Source organism: Leptonotus elevatus, chromosome 17 (genome assembly GCF_054856555.1).
Source record: "Leptonotus elevatus isolate MCC_2025b chromosome 17, RoL_Lele_1.0, whole genome shotgun sequence".
Lineage (NCBI taxonomy): Eukaryota > Metazoa > Chordata > Actinopteri > Syngnathiformes > Syngnathidae > Leptonotus > Leptonotus elevatus.
The window spans coordinates 5,149,628-5,174,608 of NC_141255.1; the positions used below are offsets into that span (position 1 = coordinate 5,149,628).

Consider the following 24,981-nt stretch of genomic DNA (forward strand, 5'->3'; position numbering starts at 1 on the left):
TTTTGTTCCACCTGTGCCCCTCAATCAGCCACTTTTGTTGCGTTATGTAATTATTGAGCGACTCTGTGAATAATGACATCGCTCCTCCGCAACGCCCCCGCAGATGTGGCACATATATATATATATATATATATATATATATATATATATATATATATATATATATATATATATATATATATATATAGTTGTGTGTGCATGTACTGTATATGGGTCGGCGCTATCCGTGGTGCTGAAATGTGGGTCTAAATGATTTACAGGCTCCCCCGCATTGAGCTCTGTGGGAGGCAGGGACTATTTGTGTGTGTGTGGGCATGTGAGCAGGAAGGGAAGGAAGCGGTGGGGCGGTGAGGGAGGGCGTCAATTTGCATTCACTGCCAGTGTCATGCTCAGCTTCAAAAAGCCTGAAGGGAAGAAGAGATGGCCCTTTGAGGTGCCTGCAGAGTGTGGAATAGTAGCGGTATACAGTATGTACATTAGAGCAGCGCAGCATCCCATAATATACGCTGCCTCAACGGGCTGCGACCACAGTGTGTGTCACTGTTGGAGCCGTTTAAGCATTTATTTGTTATCAATGATATTCAGTTCGAGGACCACGTACTCGTACGCGCTATATTATTTTTGCTATCAAAAGCACTCTCCGTATTGTTTTGCGCGTTTTATAGTTGGAGCTGCCCACAAAAGTAGAACATTTGAGCATCAAAGTCACTCGTGAGGACACAAGAGTGTGCTTTACGTTTTGGGCATGTTTCCCACCCAAGCTTGCAAAAAAAACGTCACAATCAACTTTTCTTTTGTCCAATTCCATTCCTTTCTGTGTCCACGCTGAATCAACAGTCCCGCGCCAAGATGGCCGACTGCACTCGCTTGAAAACTGCTGACCCGGCGGCTCCGAACGACACCTGCGCCATCTTGATGAGACGGAACACAAGACCTGCATGACAAATCCCGCCTCGACAAAAAAGGTAATAACGCCAGCGTCTATCGAAAGCGTTTGACACCATTGCGATCGGCAGACCCAATCGTAAACACGTTTTTTGAACGCAATGCCGCTCTGACAGACTCAATCAAACCTGGGCGTTATTATTCTCATAAATTCAGCCCTGAAACGTAGCTTTAAGGAGATACATTCAGTCACTGAGACAAACGGAGCGTGCGACGTGGCGCTAACACTCCTGTGATCGTTAATAGAACACAATCAGAGGTACTTCTTGCACCCGGCACTTAAATCAGACGCGCTCCCAGATTGTGTGATTATTTAAGTGCCGTTGAAAAGTCAATTCACTCCGCCGAGTCTAAATGGATCATTGAAATGAGCAAACCAAGTCCTATTAATGTCTCCATTGCTCATCCAACGGCGGAATGGCGGATGGGAAGTGAGCGAGATTACGTTTCGGCTGATATTATTTGCTCACGTTCAGACGAATGCTTCAGAAGTCGCCGGACGGCGCTTCGCAGCGCTGACGGGCAATGACCCCAAGCTGCGAAGGCAACCGAAGACTTTTCTGAAGGCAAAGAAGGTGGAATGTTGCACTGAAGGCGACGATTGCTTCGTATGGAACGGAATTGAAAGTTTTAGTATTTGAACTTCCATAAATGAGAAGAGTCCAGTTTCTTCCAATCAACTCGGGGCCTACTAAGCCAGGCCCTGAGCCCCCCCCCCCCCCCAAAAAAAAGAGAACCAGACACAATCAAGCTGTTACCTAATATTGGAACGAAGTCCACTTGTGAAGGTATCTCTCCCTCCGCGCTTGATTGAATTCTATCTCCACGAAAATGGGATGAGGGCAGGATTAGGAAGTCGTGTCTGGCGTAATACGGGAAGACGCGCGGGACATGAGAAGGTCTCACAAGTAAATGGAGTCTCACTAAGAAAGTTCTCCAGATGTGAGGTTCGGTTAGTGGATTTATTTCTGCAATTAATCAAATTGTCCCTGGGCAAAATGCTATTCATTTGCTTCTTGATTTGTCTGGAAAACGCACACACACAAACGTGGAAATGCTTCTTGTGCATTTTTTGTTCTTTTTAGAGAAGCCACAGCGGCTGGCAAGAGGCGAAGTGATGAGCGCAACAATAAAAGTGATTTTTCTGAGGGGGGGCATCAGCAGTCATATATCACATTTTATTGCAGTTGTTTCTCTTCCATTATTCGCTTATTTGTATTTTTTCCTTCTCTCCGTCTCATTTATCGGTCATCATCTTATCAACATCTCCGCGCCAACGTCGCCGCTCCGTTACCGCGTTAGCAATCGAGCTGCTCCCGATGGGTTTCGAAAGGAAATTGAAATATTGCAAGATTGCGAGGTGTGTGTGCGTGTGCGCGCGCGCGTGTGTGTGTGTGAGATCTGGGCTGACGCACGGAGATGGATGGCGCTGCGGATGGAATAATTACGAGCGTGCAGGCGGCAACCACGCCCAGGAAGCCCGTCGCTAACGAGGCCGAGATGAGACGTTGACATGCTGGAGCGTCGCCTGGCAGAATGATGGAGGACAAAAAATGCAAAAAAAAAAGTAAAATAAATGAAATAATAAAAGTGAAATAAAAAATGGATAGAAAAAAATTCAAAAATTTAATTCACGAAATAAATGGAAATAAAAACAACTAATTATATGTGCACCGATGCATAAATAAATAAGAGTAAATAATAAATAAATAAATAAATACAAAATAAAAAACAAGATAAAAAAAAAACTAAAGTGAAGGTGGAAATAAATGCAAAAATTAATATATAAATAGAATTAAATCAATAAATAAAAACACTGCTCTCAGCATTAAATGCGTCATGAAATATTATGCAAATGGGGGGAGGTGAATGAAAGAACACTCCACCATCAAAAGGCAGCTTGCAATGGCAGAGTCCAACCCAAGACACAATTGGGTGCGCCCCCTCATTTGAAACGCATTTCATGCTGACAGCATCTGCAACATGAAATAAATAAATATGAGAGCACAGTCTTTTTATGTATGGATTGATATTTATATCTATTTGTATTTTTTTTTTTCTTTCCACGTTTATTTTTATATTTATTTTTATTTTTGGAGTCTCGTTTAAAATTTTTGTATTTATTTTTACTTTTATTTATTTATTTATGAATATATGTTCTTGTTGTTGTTATTTCCATTTACATGTATATTTTTGTATTAAATTTTTGAATTATTAAATAGAAAAAAAAAAATATTAAAATAAATATTTTTAATAAAACTTTTTTTTATAAAATATAAATAAAAATATATAAAAATTTTACGTTTTTTTTTATAAAATACATATTTTATATCCGTATTTTTTTATTTTTTTGGTAGCATTTTTGGTCCTCCATACCGAACTACTGTAAACAATAATCAACTTACGATCTCATCTATTTACAGATATACAACTGCGAAACGCTGACTCATCGCAAGGCTCGCCTTCTTCCATGCCGTTTGCCATTGAGCTGCATCATGTTTTCTCGCGATCACAATACACACTTTCTACAATCGACAGCGTCTTTTTTCGCTGCTGTTGTTGTTTACGCTCCAAGTAGGTAATTCCCGACTTCCGAGCAGTCTCCGGTGCAGTTCGAGTCCCCAAGTAGAATGCAGGGTGAAGCATGCACTTTGTCTTTGTGCTCCAGGCGAGCTGGGAATGAACCCCCCCCCCCCCCCCCGCCCCACCCCCAATCGACGCCTCCCTCCCATCGATCCAGCGTGACTCTGCAGGAGCCAGATGAACAGCTCTCGCTATGATTTATGAAGAAAGCCTCCCACTCTTGCTCTTCAGAACCTACACGGAGTCCTAATAGATTCCTGACGTTATCGTCTTCCGAGGAATGAAGCGAGATTAGCAATCGCCTGCTGTAGGAATGCAAATAAAAGAATATACAACTAAATAATAAATATAATTTATGATCAAATATTTTTGTAAAAAGACCACAAGGGCAGACGTGTGCTGCGTGCGTGTTATTGTTCAGAGAGCAGGTCTGCACTCCAAAGAAAGGAGTCAAAAGATGACTAATGAGCAACACCTACAAGGAATAAGTTAAACTAGTGACTAAATAAACTATTGTGGTGACCAGTTTCTGCATTTAGGGACGGATAGTAAGAGACAGAAAATGACTTTCCGTTGACTTTTCAAGCAAAAAAATGAATGCCAACGATGAAACTCCATCCCTTGATTGATTTTTGAGGTACGACTCAAGATTTTTTGTCCACAAACAGTGGTACCTTGACTTACAAGTTTAATTCATCCCGTGACCAAGCTGGGAAGTCAATTTAATCAAATTTCCTGTTAGCTCTCAAAAAGAGAGAGAGAGAAAAAAAGCTCTGCATTGAATTGTATATATATTTAAAAAAAAAAATGCAATCAAGGAAGGAGCCAGTTTCGGCGGGGATGACACCCGACAAGAGTCGACCAGCGAGTCAGAACACGCGACAACGTTATCAGAACTCCACCAAAGAAAATCATCATCGCCATCTTCTCATTTTGGAACAGAATGAAAACATGAACCATGAGATCGCTTTATCATAGTGGAATTAAGTCATGTGATAGTTGCGGAACTGCACAAAAATGCATTGACGTCAGTGAATCCCTTTCCTTGTATGTCAAGGTACTACTGTTCTAAACTTTAAGGTGAGGAATAAGAAATGTCATTCATTTATGACAATTTGCTAAGCCCCTCCCCTGAAGGGATGATCGGCCAATCACAGCTTTGCAGTCATTTCAATCCCATTCAAGGGCTGCGCGCGTACGAACGGTGATTGGAGCGACTGCCAGGGGGGAGGGTTTAGCACAGAGTCAGTCCTCCCTTTACCTCTCGCCCCTCCCACCCAGCAGCCCGGCACTCACCATCCTCCGTGGGCACGTAGACGTTGAGATAGAGGCAATCCTCGCTTTGGTTCTGGATGTACCCGGCCGCTACGTCCAGGTTGTCCGTGAACCACACGGGCAGCATGATCTCGGGCAGCACCCCGTGCACGTTTTGGGGGCACACGGGGGCGAACTGGCTGGCGTTGCGGATCTCCTGCCACGAGCCCGGGGCTTCGGGCGGCTGAAAGCGGCGGTCGCCGATGGGCGCCGTGGCGTACGGCACGCCCAGGTACTGCTCCACCGGGCCCAGGATCTCGTTGTTCAGGTCCTTCTTGATCCCTCGCAGCTTGCCGTAGTTGGTGGTGACTATGGGTTGCTTTGAGGGCTCGGCCTTTTGAGCGGAGGCCGCATTTAAGAGGAGGGCCAGGCCCAGCACGCACCAGTCGACCATGAGGGACTTTTGTCTTTTTCGTTCACTTGCCGGTAGAAATCGGTGCATGGCTGCTTGGGGAATAATCAAAAGGTAGTCGTCCAAAGGTGAATGACTAAAACAAGGAGCAGCGCCCCGCCAAGGTCATATGGAGGGAATCGGGAAGGCGGGCCTCTGCGGGGGGGGGGGTGGCAGGTCAGTGCTGAATACGAACCGAGGCGGTCCCAATCGCTTCCCCAGCCATGGTTCTGTTACGTTCCATCCCTCTGGGTCCCGTCCTGGTGATGTCATCGACGTCCGCACCTGCACTGAGACAGAAGAGCAAGAAATTAAAAGGAGCCATTAGCTCGGATCTGAAAAGTAGCACATCCCGCCCGGGTTCATTTAAGGAAAATCCGTTTGCTTCACAACGCTGCGATGACTTAGCACGGGCTGAGGATAAATCCGGGACATTTGTATGGTGTCATGTGACCCGGTGGACCTCCCGCAGAGCGAGTCCGCTGCCGCAGCACGTGCTTTATTTATGCGCCGCAGCCCTAATTTGGACTCATTTCAACTCGTCCCGGTGTAACCTGCGCGAGGGCCGGCCTACTTTAAGCCACCCAAAAAGTAAATAGAACCCAAAAGATCACGGCATTGTTAACCCCTTCACTGTCAAGGTCAGGTCAACGCACGCACTCGAACGCAGTTTCAGCCGTAGCGACGCGAATGCAAACGCGCATGCAAATGAGCGCCTCGGAGCTGTACATCCATTCATGTAATCTTCAGCGCAAATCCTCATGTGACATCGCTCGTCACAAATGCATGGAGGAGATTACCGTGTCGTAATAACATTGTTGGGCGGTTATGTAACGGCGCGGGAATGCGGGAGCAGCCATTCGCAATGTTTACAGACTTCTTTTTCCAATCGCCACTGCTCTCCCCTTTGCTTTATCATCCGGCTTTAATTGCCCACTTTAAAGTTGCCATTAAGCGCATAATTGCATCGCCCCCCCGCACCCACAGGAGCAACTTCACGCCATCGTCTTCCGTCCCCTCGCCCGTTTTCCCACAAAATTTTATATTTCAAAGTTAAATGTCCTGAGGCTAGACGGCAGATCATTTAATTCCTCTCACCCACTCGGGTGGCTTGTTGTTTTGGCACAGTGCGGTCAGACTGAATCAGTGATTTACTTGGGTTCGAATGAACCCCGAGGGTTCGTTGAGTTACTCTAAGAAACCCCACACCCGACTCAAATGTCGTAATCCCTTCATACTATGTTGAACAAAAAAAGAAAATGGTCGGACAAATATGAGCAATATCAATTCACATGGATAACGGGACGTATGGGGTTCCACAAGGCTCAATTATGGGGCCCTTGCTGTTTCCGCTGTATCTGCAGCCCCTGAGTTCCATCTTAAGAAAACAGCGCCGGTTGTTTTCAAATGCTCTATAAATAAAGTTACAGTTAATTTGCATGATTTGCAATAGCAAGTTGAGCAATTCTAATCCAGCAAAACTAAATGCACCAATCCGACGTCGGCCAAATGTGGCCCAGACATCGGCACGTCGTGTAGGAAAATGACGTAAATACACACCGCACCGACCCCGACTATTGCGTACCTTCAGTAATTCCCCTCCGTACAATCGGCGGCGGTAGTCATTATTCCGAAAGGCAGCCGGGTAACCTCTTTACGGAGGCGGGATATATTTGCTACATCCAGTCACGTCCCCATGTCACGCCTTAGTTTGGCTTTCATACCTTTGTCAGCATACGCTTTCGCGGTAATATCATACAATGCCGGTCTCTCGACAAAACGAGTGGCATACCTATTTTTTTTTTTTTTTTTTTTGGGGAGAAATACCTGTACATGCCTGTACGGAACAGGTTACGCGCAGTGAGAACAGGTTGGGTGTTCGGTTGAGTTTAGGGTGAGGCTAAAGATAGAGTTTACTATAACGGGTAGGCTGATCTGACAGAACACCGGTCTCTCTTGAAGTCATATTCCCGATCTTCTGTCCAGGCATTGCACGTTCACGAACACCTCCAAAAAAGCTGCTTTTGTTTATCTGTGCATTTTCTCACTCTAGCAGAAAGAAGACACAGGCAAAAGAAAAATGAGTGAGCGCTAGATTTTATGATATATCACGCGTCATACTCCAGACTTGCAGGGTGCATCTGAGGGTTTCAATGCAAATGAGCTCAATTTAGCGGGCATAATTGATCCAGCTTGTGTGCTCGCAGTGGGCAAGCATAAGTGATAGATGAGGCAGGGATGCAGGGACGAAGCTGGCGGACCTGAGATGCTTTTGGCGCCAAATCCCAACAGGGAAGATTTTGAATAAGGATTGTGCACTCGAAAGTACGTCCACAAATGTTACACAAAGACGCACGAGTTGACTGGATGAGATGCAGCGAAGTCCAATCGCTACCTTTGCTAAATTTGTCTCCTGGAACCGAAACATGTAAGGTGAGGCGCAAGCAGTGTAATATAATTAGCGAGTACTACACCTACGATTATCGAAAAAAAAAAATTTGGGTGTGTGTATTAATGTGTTTTAAAACCAAATGAACAGCGAAAAATAAAAAAAATTATACACATCATCCCATTAATCTGCAAAATGTAGCCACACATTAACCATACAATAGTTAAAGTGAAATTATTACATACTGTGCCTTTAACCACAATATCCGATTTTTCGTTACCAGTGGAGGTTTGAAAAGTTTTCAAATGCAGGGAGGAAAAGTAAAAAATAAAAAAAAAGAAGGCAGCAGGAAAAGTAAATAACCAAGACCAGTACAAATACTTGAAAAAGCACAAGAACACTATTAAGGCCCGACCGATTAATCGGCTGATATTAGTTCTTCTAAAAATCTGCAAAAATTGGCCGATTTCCCCCCACATTAACATATTACATTACAAGATAAAAATAATGACACTGAAATATCCCCAACAACAAAAAATTGCAAAAAAACAAACAACAAAAAATTGCTTATTTTTACAGATTCTTCTGTTTATTGTATAATGAAACAAATACTTAGACGAAGCATTTTAAGACAGTTCAATATTCTTCCTGCCATTCATATCTTTATTGTTGAAAGCGTTAAGGAACCAAAAAATAAGTTTTTTTTTAATTATTATTATTAATCGGCCAATTAATCATTATCAAAATTTCATTCTGCCAAATATCGGAATCGGCACGAGCCTCAAAAAAATCCCTATTGATCAGGCCCTGCTACCTATTTGCATTTTGTTACTTCCCACTTTTTTTTATTTATATTGCTGCATTTGAGTTAAAGGATGCCGCCACTCGCTTGATACTAACAAATGGAAAACGTTATTGGCAGGCTAACAATAGTGGCAGCGTTAGACGAACCCTTTAAACGATGGATTACGAGTCTTCAAAAGGGGAAAAAAAGGGGAAACCAGAAAGAGAAGCACAAGGAATTGAATTGAAGCATAACATCCTGACACTTTCGATTATATATATATATATATATATATATATATTGTATTTGGTTATTCTACTCCACGTTTTGATGTTCAAAATCAGCATCACTGCTAAACCACTCCGCATTTGTATAAAGTCGAATATTTAACATACATAATTACATGCAAGCCTCCTCTTTTACAAAGGACATATTCCATCTCAGGGTTAAGAACGCGTCGCCTCCTCTTTCCAATTACTGCACCATCCACACCTCAAGGCAAAGCGAGCCAGTTGGCAAACTTCACAACGTTAATCACACAACATTTTTTACTCTCCTGCTGTTTTGCCCGGCCTCTCTTCTCTCCCTCGCTTTCTCCTCCTTCAGACGCCAAGCTCAGCGGCATCTGGCAAGCTTGCTCAAAGGCGCATCGCATCGATCCCTCGTTTGCGTCTCGCTCGCATGACTCCTTTCATAGTCGTGAGGGTGGGGCGACGGGGAGGGTTTTTACCAAATTAGCGGGAGGGGGGGTGTCCCCGAAATGCATCCTTTTTTTTCCTATTTTGTTTCAGGTCATGAACTCCTGGAGCAGGCGTTTGCGCAAAGTTGACGAAAATCGATTCGGCGGGAAGATGATGACGCTTCAAGTGACTTGACCCATCAGCCATAAAGCTTCTCAAATATACAATCTATAAAAAAAAACAAAATAAAACATGCCCTGACCCTAAACCACCAATTAAATCCTTGTTAGAACAGGTTGCGTAAATAGTCACACAAAACCGACAAATTTACAGGAAGTGCTGCAATTACTTGGATGAAGATCAAATCATTTGGGCCGAGCAAAGGTTGGATGCGTCGCCTCGTAGTCAATTAGAACCCCCGAACGCTGCCGTAATTAATGCGTGAGCAGACTTTAATTAGCACGGCGGCTGCCACGCATTAGTCACCGCCTCTCTAAGGCTGAGACGTCGCCGTGGATACGCATATGCATGCTGCGCCGGTTCTTCATGGATAAAGAGACGGTCCGATGACATCCGGGCAGAACTGTGCGCGCTGGGTCACCGATTAAAAGGTTAAAATTGTGCTTGGCGGGCTAACCACGGAGGACTTTGTGCGCTTGCGCGTGGACGTGTCCGTGTGTGTGTGTGTGTGCGCGAGGCAGACCATCGCTGAGAACAATTAACTCGGATGACCCGGTCGCCACGGCGACAGCTGCAGCCGCTGTGACAGGGCCGGCTGTCAACGAGGCCGGCCCATTATACGGACCTCCCCCTTGCATTGGCTTAAGCTTTCTGGTCTTGATTTAAATGTCGCACCTCTACATGTTGAATATACACAACACACTTCACGTCGCCCGCCTGTAAAATATCTCTTCGCACGCTAGCTCGGCTGTTCGTTAGCACCCCTGACGTGTCTGACGAATTGACTCCTTTATGCGAGCGGAAGTGTGAACGGGAAGGGTGGCAAGCGAGCATCATCTCTGGCTCACGGTTCAAAGGAGAGCGAAAGTCACGCGCGCACACAAACGCGAACACAAATACACACAGAACAGACGCCAGCTGTGACATCAGCGGGTGTTTATAAAAATGACAAGCTAAGTCGGACGTGCAGTGCGAGAATCAGAAGCAGCGCTAAAACTAGCATTAGCATTAAGGTAGGCTAAGCTATGAGCGTCTCAAGTGGGCAGGTAATGTTAAATGAATACCTTAGTAAATTATTGTTACTAATTATCCCTATATAAAAAAACGTATTATTATTATTATCATCTTCACAAAGGCAGAGTTTATAACACAGCTCCTGCTTTGGTGGGTCCATGCAAGCGCTAAAACTAGCATTAGCATTATATTCACTGCCTTTGACAGCTATAGACTTTAAAAACATTCATTTTAACTCTTTCTGTTAGTTTCACTTTTTTTTAACCATTTTTGTTAACAATAGTATGGAAACCTAGAATTTTTGGGGGGTACATTTAGAACAGATATAAAATTTGTGATTAATCGTGAGTTAACTAGTGAAGTCAAATTTTAGTCGCCTGATACCCCTAATTTTTAATAATCTTTTCTTTTGAACCCCCCAAAAACATACATTTTTCTGTTGACTGATCTCTTTTTTTTTTAAAGAAAAGATTATTAAAAATTATTATTATTATTAATTACGATTACAAATTTTAGTCGCCTGATGCTAGTAAGATTAGTAAAAAGAAAAAATTATGTTTTTTGGGGGGTTTAAAAGAAAAGATTATTAAAAAATTAGGGGCATCAGGCGACTAAAATTTGTAATCGTAATTAATCGCATGACTTATAATTTTTAATAATCTTTTCTTTTAAACCCCCCAAAAAACATAAATTTTTCTTTTTACTAATCTTTTTGTTTTTTTAAAGAAAAGATTATTAAAAATTTGGGGCGCCAGGCAATTACAATTTTTAATCGTAATTAATCGCATGACTTCACTAGTTAACTCACGATTAATCACAAATTTTATATCTGTTTTAATACAATAAAAAAAAATTCTAGGTTTTCATGCTCTTGTTAACAAAAGTGGGAAAAAATGTTAAACTAATAGAAATAGTTCAAATGAATTTTTGACGTCTATAGCCGTCAATGGCAGTGAATGAGTTAGGCTAGGCTAAGCTATGAGCACCTCAAGTTTGCAGGTAATGTTAAATGAATACCATAGCAAATTATTGTTACTAATTATCCCTTGAAAAGACACTATATTAAAACAATTATTATTATTATCATCTTCACAAAGGCAGAGTTTATAACACATCTCCGGCGTTGAATCCAAGCAAGCGTACCTAATGTTACGTCCGTTGAGAGTACACGATCACGAGACATGAATGCAAAGCTCCTGTCTTGATTGCGCGCCGCCCACACAGCCTGGCTGATGCTTTTTTTTTTTGTGTGTCTGTGTGTCACACTTCCTTCAAAGTGTTTCTATAAATAGGCCGCAACGTGCCAAGCTACGCTGCGTGACGTGTTATATAACCTGCGAACGCGCACGCGCACGCACACAGACCACTATCAGCCCCACTTGGCGGGCCGCTGCTCGGACCAACGCTGGCGCGTTCAAAGCTGAAAACGCACCCACCGTCCATCCGTCTTATTCTTACAATCCAGGTTTTTCTTGGTTCGTTTTGGTGTTTTATTTTTCAATCAAGAAGGCTTCAGGGAAAGTACAAGGTTAAACGACCACTGACTTGGATGCTTTTATCTCCGCCCCTTTATTCAAAAACACACATGATTAAAATTGATTAAAAAAAATGTTCAGCATCGTTTTCCAAAGTAAAAGATGGAAGGATTAACAGTCTGTCTTCAGGGATGACTACACAAATCTGACCATTTTTGCTGTTGAGAGACTCAAGTTGCGAAAATATTAGGAACATTTTGAATTAAAGGGGAAGTCAAGCTTAAACATTTCTTGACAATAATATGTCATATGTGACCTCACTAGTGTAAACATGACATTCTAATTGATATTACGTTTGTGGAATATGAGATATGAAGCAAAATGCAGCCATTTTTTTTATCCATCTCAGGGGCGACCATTTTGCCAGTTCCTGTCGACTGACGATGACGTCACAGCTGCGCTGTGATTGGTTGTTACCTGAGACCTGAGCAACTGTGAATCGACAGCAAGTGATTTTATTTTAATTGATTATTTTTTCTTTTTATAAAAAGATATACAATTGCCTTTTTTGTTGTTATTTAAAAAAAAAAAGATATGGTTGATTGTGTTGTATACTGTGTGATGTCAACTCATTCACTGCCATTGACGGCTATAGACGTCAAAAATTCATTTCAACAATTTTTATTAGTGTAACATTTTTTCCCACTTTTGTGAGAAAACCTAGAAAAAAATGTTTTATTGTACATTTAGAACAGGTATAAAATTGGTGAATAATCGTGAGTTAACTAGTGAAGTCACGCGATTAATTATGATTAAAAATTAATCGCCTGATGCCCCTAATTTTTAATAATCTTTTCTATTTTCTTAAAAAAAAAAAGTTTATTAATTTTTTTTAAAAATACTTCTTTTTAATTAATAAAAAAAAGAAGAAAATATTATTAAACATTTGGGGGGTCAGATGATGGAATTTTTTCGTAATTAATCGCATTACTTCACTAGTTAACTCACGATTATTCACCAATTTTATATCTGTACAATCAAATTTTATATCTGTACAATCATTTTTTTTTTTCGGTTTTCATAATCTTGTTAGCAGAAGTGGACAAACTGTTAAACTAATATAAATAGTTCAAATGATTTTTTTGACGTTCTGGCAGTGAATTACAAAATTTAAAAAAAAAAAAAAAATCCTGTTGGTTTTAGAAGATCAGTCAAATGCTCTAAAATGGCCGCCAAAATACAGCTGGCAGTGAATGAGTTGAGCACCTTCGCGTGGGCTTTTACTTTGAGATTTCTCCCAAAAGGGGCATTTATCAAAGGCAAATGCATTTACTCCAAACCCACTGACAAGTAACATAAAAATGGAGGGACTTAGTGGGGTTCTTGTATGTGTCATCTTGTATCACACTCCTATCTTGGCGTCTCATCCCCTCGAAATCCTTGTCATTCCTTCTTTTTGTCCTACAAGAGCTCACCTTGGAGTGCGGCTTTAAATCTTGTGTGAGCACTTTCATCATTCGCCGCTAATCTGTCAGCCCGCACCACCTGAACGCCGCAGCGCTACCCCCGCACCCCCTGCTTCATCCCTTCCTTCCTCTTCTATTTCCGCAGCGTCGTGGTTCAGCAGACACATGATGCTTGACGCTTGGGATGAGTGCAGTCACTGTGACTGTGCCGCACGCGCAGGCGCACGCGCGGGCTTGGAGTTTCAAAGCGTTGCTACATCGCAGAGCGGCAAATGAATGAGACGTCTTTCAACCATTGCTCTGCTTTGCCACATCCAATATGGCGGCGACATTAGCGTCGAGACACGCTTAAAGCCAGTGGAGCATCAACAAGACTGGGAGAGAGTTGTTTCTCAAGACGTTAGAAAGTTATTGCAGGAAACATCTGCAAAGTATGTAGTAGTCTCATTAGAGTGCCTCGTTGTTAGCTGTGAGTGTTTGCAGGTTACAGAGAGTAGGCGGAAGAGCGAGGAAAAACATTTCGACATGACAGCCAATATGTAGATAGGTGCTTCACCTTGGCGTGGCCGCATTAGAGTGCCTCGTTATCGGCTGTGAGTGCACGCATGTTACACACAGAAAGACGGATGAGCTAGCAGACAGACTCCACGCAGGTGTGGCAGCTTAAGAGCGCCACATTGTCACCAAGGTTATCATAGTTAACGAAAACTAACAATATAACTGAAACTAAAATTGAAATAAAGGGAAGCGAAATTAAATAAAAATGCTTTAAAAAAATAAAACTACATCTTGCACACATATATAAAAAAAATTATAATTAATACTGACGCTAATAAAAACTAAAAATGAAAAACTTTTGAAAAAATATAAAAGCTAACAAAAATGACCTGAATTTAAAGAAACAAAAGTCCAAATGACAGAAAAACTAACTGTAATTAAAAAATCTAAAACTATTATAACTCAGTTGGATACTGTCTATTCACTGGAGGCATTAGAGCGCCTCGTTGTCGGCCGTGAGTGCACTCACATCACACAAGAAAGACTGATGAACAAAACAGGGGTGGGGGGGGTTGATTTATTTATTTATTTTACGTCTGACTGGACAACCAGCATGCGGCTTTGGGCTGTCATGGCTGCTTTAGAGCGCCTCGTTGTCATGGCCTGGAAACGATCCCGTAGGATATGTTCCAGTTTCATGAAGCTTTCATTGTACATACCTGACGATCTCTTCAATCATTCAAATCTGGCAAGTTAACAGCACTCATCTCTGTCTCTTTTCTTTTTTTTTCACTTTACAAATGAAGCTTGTTTGCCTGCTACTTTTAAACCACCACCGCGCACCATTTGTAAAACAAGGCGCTTGTAACGCGCACGCCCGGTGTTTTATTATCCTAATAAACCTTGCTGTGTCTTCCTCGTTTGTCTGTCTCGCCGAGGTTTCTTAAGCTGGATGGCTAACAGACAAGCGCGCTGATTGAGATAAATGGCGAGGGAGCGATCAACGCGCAGCGGCGATGCATCAGCCCGGAGCGGCGGACGAGGAGGATTGATGGAGCAAATAGCGTTTGCATTTGTCCTTCTCCTTCCAATGCGGTCTTTACTATTCACGCCGGAGCCCCCCCCCCCCCCCCCCCCCCCCCAACACGTCTGAGCGAGTGAGGCTCCCAAAACGGCCCGGCGCCGCGCTTCTATTAATAAAGACCGATCGTCGTCGGTATAAAGTCGACTTTGTTCTCCATCCAAAAAAAATAATTTCAAAAAAGAGCCCAGCGGGATCACAAAATAGCCTGTCGGCGAAGTAAACAGAAGACGAGCAGCGCAGGCTGTAACCCTGAACAAAGTGCCTTTAGATTTATTTCAACCTTAAAATAAAGTTCATTTATGTGAACAAATTGTTGACAAGGCGTCCAAGGCTGCTCCGTCGACGTTACAGAAATATGACACTACTTGTTACAAGCAACTAGAAGCACTGGCCGACAACTCCAACCTGAATAGTGCAATCCTGCCATTGTGATTTGTTAGGCTCCGCCCCCCCACAATGGACTTTTTAAACATCTGCATCACAGTGAACCAATTGGTCACGATATCCCAATTTTTTTTCATGCCCACTTTTTTTGACGTGCATCTCCTCCTATATAATTCACCATATTTCACACCGTTCCAATTTTAACATATTCCAAAAAAAACACGCCACGGGGGCTATTATTCTTCTCATTCCAAATAGTCACACTTTTTCCGAAATTCACCATTTTTCACCCAAAAATTCACCATTCATTTCCAATGAGGAACAGTTTTCCCCAAAGCTTGTTAACCAGTCATTAACAATGGTGCATTTATTACTGATTTCAATTTGAAATTTAAATTTACTTGGACAACCCTTTTTCAACAACAACAAAATCCCTGAGACATTTAATAAAACAAATTCACATCGTTCCCATTTAAAATTGACATCATTTAGGTCAGTCAATTCACCATTGAGTGATTTTCAACATGCCAAAATTTTGCACATACAAAAAAAAAAAATGCCATTATTAGGACACATTCTACATTATTCACTCCTCCCTCAATATGACAAATTCAAACCATTCCAACTCAATTCAGGCCATCTAATTAATTATTAAAATTAAAATTTTCTAAAGCTCAAAATTTTTACATATTCACCCCAACTATATTTGACCAAATGCATTTTTAACATGCTCAGATTCCGATCATGCCAGGCCATTCTATCATTCCAAGTCATTCCACATGCATCAATGTTGCCTTTCGGCCTTCGGGCGCAATTTCTACAAACATTGTAAACGTCTAGTTACAGTACACATAAACCACATTATATCCACATTCATCTTTACTCTGATTGGTTGGCCAGGAGCATGCTTTGTCAGCATCTAGATTTATCATATGATTTTATATTCACCACCCGTTTCTAATACTTTAATACACGTCAATACAATACAGACGCCCGCCGTCACTGCAAAGTGGAGTTTCATATATTTTGACACAGATGCCCTTTTCGCCCGTCCCCGTACAAGTCGGCCCAAAATGTCTCATTGAATATTTCATGCGCACGGCACTCGAACCATGGCGGGGACCCAGAGCGCGCCTCCCAATTATGCAGGCTTCCACCGCTGAGTCATCAAGGCCGCCACGGGGCTGCGGGAGCCTCACCTCTGCTCCCCCCCCCGGACTTTTCCTCCTCCTCCTCCTCCTCGTCCTCATCATCAGCTCCCTCCCCACCGGCGACCTTGCGCGCCCTTAGTTTTGGCAGGGAACGACTCCCAATTGGCCTTTGCGCCGCTCTCCGTCTGTTTAGGTCTGTCTGCCTCCAAATGACATTAAATGCACATTACATGTCTATGTATAGTAAATTGGAGCAGACAGAAAGCAGAGGGTGGTGCAGTGGAGGGGGCGTGGGGTGGGGGGGGGGGTGGTTGGGGGTGGGGGTCGAAGCAGTATTTAAATGGCTGCATTAGCCTGCTGTTAGACGTGGAGTGCTGCCACCGCTTTGGCACACGACTCACTGATGAATATGCAGAGCAGCTGCAATGACGCGCAAGTGCACACACCGTGCGCTTATGATAGAAGAAAATGGCGGGAATAGTAACAGTCATAGTAAGAGGAATTGGGCCATTCTTCCGACTGGAGCAAACTGTGTATTGCAAGGCTGAGAATAGCCCAGCTTGTTGCTGTCAAAATCTTGCTCCTGCTCAGAGCATGTATGTGTATTCCTTACACATGTTAGCGTGCTAGCAAATAGCATGCTTAAGTGCATGTTCAATGTGTCCTTGTATGGTGCCCTTGAGCTAAGAGGGGGGATCTACTGTGCTGTCTTGTGTTATGTGCCGGCGGTGTTTAAAAATAGGGACGCACGGGGTCTTGAAAGGTCCTCCATTTGCATTTGCATGCTTGAGTTCGTCTCTTTCAATCTTTCTGAGAGCGAAGTTCTCCCTGACAATCCGAAATGGAAGGATACAGGACGACGGGATAATAAATACAGTGGAAGCTTTTTATTTTTTTAAACTAATTTTTGGCTCTGTTTTCATACAAAAAAAAATGTGTTAAGTGGCAAGCGTTAAGTCAAGGCAATGATTCTATGTCGGTTTAGCACATCCTGTTTAAAGTTAGACTTTCAAATTAAAACCACACAGTAGAAATCTGCTTTCTTTGGCCACATGGTGGCGTTTTAACAGTCAAACTTAATAATAATAATAATAACAATAATAATAATTATTATTATAATAAAGTACAAACTATGCACTTTTTGAAGCCGATGCTAATTTCGATATTTGGCAAGCGATTAACAGGTTGATTGATTAAAAAAAAAATATATATATATATATATATATATAATAAATAAAAAAACTGTTTTGGGTTTTTTGGTCCTTGATAATTACGAGTTTATAAAATATGAATCACAGGCAGAATTTTTGACTGTTTGACATAACACTTTGTCGAACTTAAAACCGGAGAAATTAATCATGGAGAAAGAAAATAGCTGATTTTATTTATTATTTTATCTTATGTTGAAAGAAATGACAAATTGGCAGTTATACATGTCAGCTGATTATATCAGTCGGGCCAGTAGACCGGGAGACTTGTTATTATTGCCTTAAATTGTTCATAAAAGCTGCCATTTGTTGAACCCTTTTTACACAATACAACAGAAAGTTTTGAGTGTCAGCAATTTAATGTAAAAGCGAGAAACAATAGAATTCAAGAAAGATATTGTAGCAAAGCACAAAATTGGCTCCCTTTATTTATTTTCCATCCTCGCTGTAAACACCATCACGAGTATTTTAAATGTCTGGAACGGATTAACTGGATTACCATTATTTTCTATGGGTAATACTGCTTTGGTTTTCGTACTATGCGGTTTTAGTCTGACTTTATGGGATAGATTAATCAGTAAAACTGATGTTCCATTGTAAAAGACAAATTCAATTCAATTTAAACTTTAATTTCATTCTTTAAGAAAAATGAAAGGGGACAGAAAGAAGTGAAACTTGTTCTAAAGATGTGCAAATTACTGAAATATTAAATAGTTTGATATCTGCTTTCAAAGTTTAGAGAAGTAGGTTATAAAGCAATTGAGGTTCATCCTGAAGTTTTGGGTCGCAGTGTCTAATCAGCCCTACTTTCTGCTCACAAGGAACGAAAAGAGGATGCCGGCAAATGTTTATTCAAACCTCTCCACACAGCAGCACCTCCGAGCTGATCAAGCTAAAAGGCTCACTTCGCTGCTTCCCTCCTGGCTAATCTGTACGCTTTCCAACAGGGATGGCCAAAATCTCCCAGGGAAAACAAGGCCCTAACCTCATCATCATGTATCCCGGCACCCATTTCGCACATCACGTTGCGTTTGCAAGCCACCTCAGAGCGGCAGGCGGAAAACGGGGCAGCGTGGTGGAGCGAGCGGCGTCACCGGATGGCCAGAGGGAAAGATTATCGTGGGGCGGACAAAAATAATCTTATCTCAGTCAAATTTCAAACTCAAAGACATGAGCCCAATCGAATGAAATGCAGTGTACAGGTGCATGTGCGGAGAACTGGAGTAATGACCTATCTTCAATTTTAATCAGATTATCTCTCATTTTCTCTCTCACACACACATATATTCCCTCTCTCTCTCTCTAATCCTCCATTTCTCTCGTGTTGACACTCGCCTTATTTTTTCTTTTCTTTTTTATTTTTATTATATTCCTTTCAAGCGACCTGCACCGCCTCAGCCCCAATAACTCAAACAGTGGAACCTTTGATGCATCATTCATGGTTTTGTTCCCTAATGCACTCTCTCTGTCTCTTTCACAGTATCAAATCTCCATCGTGGGCTTTTATCCAGCGTTGCAGCTTTGTCCATTCCCTCCTTGCTTTAAGAGTCTCATCTTGTTGCCGCAGCCCCCCCACAACCCCCCCCACCCATTTCCACCCATGCACCAAAACTCTCCCTTTCAGCTCTTTCGCTTTTACGCTCCCTCATCCTGCATTCCCTTCGCCATCCCACACGTGCTCGTCTCTTCAACCGCCTCGCGAGTTCCTCCCGTCATCACACCTCGCATCCTCCGTCTCCAGCGATCTCCGAGGTGAGCGGTCCGAGCGCTGATGCGCAGGCGCTAGTGACGGGAGGGTCGGCCCGCTAAAAAAGTAATCGCTCGTCACCACATCCATGTAATCTATAACGTGTATCTTTTCGGTAGCACGCATTTTTGGCGCTCAATTGCAGGGCTGGTCTCTGCAGTTCCCCCCCCTCAGGTTAAAGAGCTTCAAACGAGTGGAGTCCTCCCGGCCTTGGGATTACGGGATGGTCCCGAGGGAGCATTTACGTGTTGCAGTAGCAGGACGAAGCAGTTCTGTGCAGCTACACGCTAACCTAATCTGCCTCTAAGCTCTTCGCAGAGGATAAAGAATATATGAATGCGAGTACTGTTATTGATTGCGATTGCGCTCCCCAAATGCTACCCAGCGACAAGTACCTGGAAATAAGGCATGTCAGGGAAAGGGTTGACTCTTTTGATCCACATTTCTGCAATTGACGGTTAGGTGAGTAGTACACGTGTCCGTGCAGCTTGGCTTTGAAAGAGACAGTAAGCAGGATCAATGCAGTTCGGTACAGCCTCTCTAAAGTTGTTGGTGCTCCATTTTTTCACCATCGAAAAGCCCCACTGCCTGCTTGATAGTCTTATCGCTCACCTCGGCCGGCGGAAACCCCCGAGGGAGCCTTTTCCTCTCTGGAAGAGTCCTATTTAACTTGTTCTCGGCCCTGGGCCTGCGAATCCGCATCTGCCGTGACTGACCTTGAATTAAAGCTTTGACATGACCAAATGTAGCAGCGTCACAACTGTTGCGCAGGCAAGACTCCGGGGGTAACGCAGGCACTTGGCAGAGCCGATTATTCCCCAAAACATATTTACCCTCATGCCGCAGTGACAGCGACAGCGAAATGCACCCGAGGCTAGTAAACCTGCGTGCGCATGACAGGTCGAGCCGCGGGAGCCGGGAGAGCCACTTAGGCGACTTAATGTGCCCAGACGCCAAAGAAGACCGCGCTTCACCCCCCCAACAACATTTGCGCTATCATCCACACAACAGCAGCGGGTGACACAAAATGCTCGGAGTACAAGAAAACACACATACTTAAAAAATGGTACAATGTCGAAGGCATAAAAATGCGACGACGCGGTTTCCCGGGAGCCATAGCAACAGCGGTGCACTGCGTGCGCAAGACGGAACGCATCCAGCACCTCCTGGGCATGCTCTGCTTTCCTCAGGCCTGCAGGCATTCCGTATCGTTAAATCTTCGCTCCCTTTTTATATTGGCGACCACATGGGATGCACGCGGTCTTTGTGTGTATTTTCGTGCCATCGGACGGAATAGCGGCGGGTTGAGAAATATCGACGGAATCCACAACAACACAGAGGTCGAATTATCATCCCAGTGGGTAAACAAATTGACACCAGCGTCGAAGCAAAGAAGCTTTAAAGCTATACGAGAGGAGTTATTTGAACATATTAACCATTTTCATAATATTTGTAAACAGTTGGCATCATTTAGTTGGAGATTTTGGACTAACGCGCTCTTCGTCAGCTGAGAGTTGCGGTGGCTAGCGCGGCTAAACTAGCTAACAAGCTACAATTGACTACATCGCGAAAGGAGGACAAGGAAATCAGGAGAAACACCAAGCGCGAAAAGAAAACAGAGATGCTAATTGCTAACCGACAGTGAATGTAGAACCTGAAACTTCTTTTATCAGGGTTGTGGGAGACATTTTTTCACGTCTATGTATGAAAATGTTTTCTTTGAGTACTATCGCAACGCATATCGGCTCGTCATCGCTAGCTAACGTCAGCTCCAATTCACCGTCAAAACTACACGTCTTCGCCAGTCCAATGATTATTTTTTACTATTTCCGAATTTGATACGTCTTGGGACGAATCCAATTCACTGCAACGGGATTTGGTTGTAAACAGGAAAAAAAAAGAAAAAGAGCAGAGGCAGGATGGAGCATACAGAGGCAGGTCCTTGACGACAATGACCTCCGAGATCCTCCTAATTGAGCAAATCTCCCAGCAGAGACACGGCGTCCCCACTCGAGTCAGGCACAGGCCGAAAGAAAAAGATAGAGAGGAAGGAAGAGGGGGGGGGGGGGGGGGGGTGAGGCTTTTGAGCCACAAGAGGGCTGCCATGAAAAGGTTGCGCTATGTGAGTCTAATGAATCGAGGGGGTTGTACAAGAGCAGCATTGACCTGCACCCAACTTCCGAGCTACTTCAAATCCCATGTCCACCGACCCCCCGTCTATCGACAGTGAATTTGGGAAGAAGAAGAAGAAGAAGAAGAAGGAAAAAAAAACGGACAGACTTGAAATATCTTCTGCTGCAAATCACGAGACAACTGAGGCCGCGTTTGGCCGAGGGACCTCGCTGGCAACGGCGGCAGCAAATTGCGGGAGAGTGAGAGGCGTGAAGAGACGGCAGAGTCTTCTTTAAAAGGCCTTTCTGGACGGGTAATTTATGTGCGCCCTGATCAATGGGTTAATTAAGTGGAGAGGGGAGAAATAGGGAGGGCCAGTGGCGCAAGGGGGGGGGGGGGGGGGGGAGGGGGAGGGGGTGGGATCAACCGTTTAGATCTGGAGCACATCCAGTCCAACATGGACGCTTCAAAACCGTAATGAAATGGACGAGTGCCACCCAATCATTCTCCCGGGGGGGGGAATTTGTTTATGTTAGTGATGATCTCTGCTCGAGGATCAATACAACGTTGCCTCCTTTGGATTTGTCAAAGTCTGGTAAAAATAAGTTGTCAAGGGAGGCAAATCCGCGGGGCGGTCTTGGAGGAGACCTTTGGAAGAAATCGATTCCGATATTTACTCATCAACCAAAATTCGTCATAGGAAAGGAAGAGGAAGTGTCAAGCTGGTCCAGGATGTCGACTCCGGCCCGCGGTCCGAGCCTCCACTTGAAAACGTGTTTACTCCGCACAAGAGCGCATGCGTGGGAGGTGGAAGTGGAAACCGTGCGAATTTTCTTTTTTTTTTTTAAATCCTGCTGACTTGCAGGCTTTGAAATCGCCTCTTCCATTCCTCGCTTCCAAGTCCCTGGAGTGGGACGAGAACGTTTTATGTGGGCGCCAGGGGAGCGCCGCTTTGCTTTCTTCCCATGCCTTCACCCTCAACAGCAAGCAACAAACCCTCCACCCGACTGTCCGATCCCCACCAGCTGTTTCCAAGTGATACGCACTTAACAGACATCCCAGCGAGGCAATCTGGTTATGCCACGAGCATGTGATCAAGGTTACACTCCCTCAGCAGGGCTAATTAGGCCGACGACGACGCGCATCTTTTTTTTCCCTCCAAACGTATGAACGTTCATGCATCTTTTAGTTTCCCTGCATTAAAGTCCGCATTTCTTTTTTTTCTTTTTTTTTTCCCCCAACCTCAGGTAGTTAAAGATTGTGCGTATGTGACTCATGAAGGGCACCGCACGGGCTTTATTTTTCCCACCAGGATGATAAAGCTGCAGGCCGAGCAGATAAGATGCGTGCAGTAAAGTTCAGCGCGAGCCGCTGACATTTACGTGCCGACTGCTACCTTTGCAAAACAGATTCAGGCTGAAAAGGGGGTCTTTGCATTGGGTAACGTTTGTCACCAAAGGACATGCTCCGGCCTTGAATCGCCACGGATTAATGGTTCGAACCGACGCGAATTGTTTTCTCTCAGGGATGGAGGACACACGCAGCGAATATCAACGCCAAAACAGCGAATCGGTGCAAAAAAAAAAGCGGCCCAAAGTTCTGAGGCAGCATCTCTCGCGTGTTTGTGTATTCTCACACACACACGTGTCGCTGTTCATCCTCCGCCGATTGTGACAGTGACAACAACCATCATGGGCTGCTCGGCACCAGCTGAGCGTGAAAGTCCAATGCTGACACCGAGGCGCTCGTTCGTCACTGTCAGCCGCCGACTTGCCCGGCGAAAAAAAAAAAACGGCCCAGCGCACGCACACAAATTGCCTGCCCGAAAGGAGGCGGGTGGAGTCTCCACGTGAGAAGCGGCCTCTTGGTTTCATTAATGTCTGACATGCTGACAGTGAAAGTCTGGCAGCCCGACAATGCGTCAATGGGGGATTGGAACGATCTAATTGTTCAATGGAAAGGGCTGAATGTATGTCAACGTGCATTTAGCACAGCAATCGTAAAAATACCTATACGATACATCCATTTGGCTTCCTTAGGTTTTTTTTTTCCTCATCTATTATTACCATTAATTTGATTAATCATCATTTGGATTATTAAAAGCTGTTGTTATTATGTTCTGTTATTGTGAGTTGTAATTTTGCACAAGTGGCAGAATGCAGGATGGGTGGTTTACAGGAAATGTTTACAATAGCTACCAATTACTTCTAATTGTGGCAATTAACTCATTCACTGCCATTGACGGCTATTGACGTCAAAAATTCATTTTAACTATTTCTATTAGTTTAACATTATTTTTCCACTTTTGTTAACGAGGGTGTGAAAACCTAGATTTTTTTATTGAACATTTAGAACAGATATAAAATTTGTGATTAATCGTGAGTTAACTAGTGAAGTCATGCGATTAATTACAATTAAAAATTGTAATCGCCTGGCAGCCCTAATTTTTAATAATATTTTCTTCTTCTTTTTTTAAATTGCGGCAGGCGATTAATTTTTTTAATTGTAATTAATCACATGACTTCAATAATTAACTCACGATTATTCACAAATTTTATATCTGTTCTAAATGTTCAATATATATTTTTTGTTTTAGGTTTTCATATTCTTATTAACAAAAGTGTAAAACTAATAGAAATAGTTCAAATACATTTTTGACGTCTATAGCTGTCAATGGCAGTGAATGAGTTAAGCGCAATCTAGGAATGCTCATATAATGTTAAAACTGATTTTGAATCAGTATGCATTCTTGTTCTCTGAACATTGTGCACAGGAATTATTTTTGAACAAATGAAACCTTCCAATAAACGCTTGTCGGGTTTATTAAAATCTCAGAGATGCACGGCGGTCGGCTGCGCCTCCATTAGCTTTTTATCTCTCCGAGAAGACCAACAAATGTTCATTGATCCTGGCCGCTTGTCACCCGCTCTGAACCAGCGTGGCGGGGGCCCACAAGTGCCAAGAAGAGAGCAGCGGAGAGTTCAACCGAGCTCTCACCTTCTTAACGAAGCCGCCGCTAACAGGATGAGTGAGGTCTGAAGACACGGAGAAGACAATGGAAGCCGTTTCATTCGCATGGGAGTTTCCGAGAAACGCACAATTTATTGTTCTTGTCGTATGTGAAAGGTTCTTTTTTCCTTTGTAAGGAAAGCAACCAAAGAACTTTGAGCATAGTAGCATCCAATATGTATTTGTTTCCAATAACACCTTCTATGTGTACTCCAACCAAAAAAAATAAAAAATAATTAAAAAAAAATAATAATAATAATAATAATAAAAAAATTAATTAAAAATAAAAAAAACACCAGACAAAACTCAAAAGTCTCTCCTACATTTGGGTTGCTGCAGTGCAACAAGGCACATTGGAGCGAGCCAGGACTCGACAATGAAAGCCACGGGCAAATACACGGTAAGCACAGAAGGCACTGCATACAGAAATGATGACCAGAGGCAATAAACAGAGAGAGAGAGGCCCCTTTGCTGGCTGCACACTTAAGTCTCACAAATCCATATTGTCTTGACGGGTGAAGAAACAAGGCGGTTTCATTTAACGGGTTAAGTGTTAGCGAGCATGTC

General features: G+C 43.2%; 1 protein-coding gene across 2 annotated transcripts in view; it reads right to left on the reverse strand.

The window, feature by feature from the left end:
- Window positions 1-24,981, reverse strand: part of nlgn2a (neuroligin 2a) — a 61,392-nt gene that overhangs the window by 34,737 nt on the left and 1,674 nt on the right. For both annotated transcript variants that reach the window (XM_086058280.1, XM_086058279.1), the window contains exon 2: window positions 4,825-5,523. In XM_086058280.1, the coding sequence (XP_085914406.1) occupies window positions 4,825-5,284 (460 nt within the window). In that variant the 5' untranslated portion in view covers window positions 5,285-5,523. The remainder of the gene's footprint in view (window positions 1-4,824; window positions 5,524-24,981) is intronic.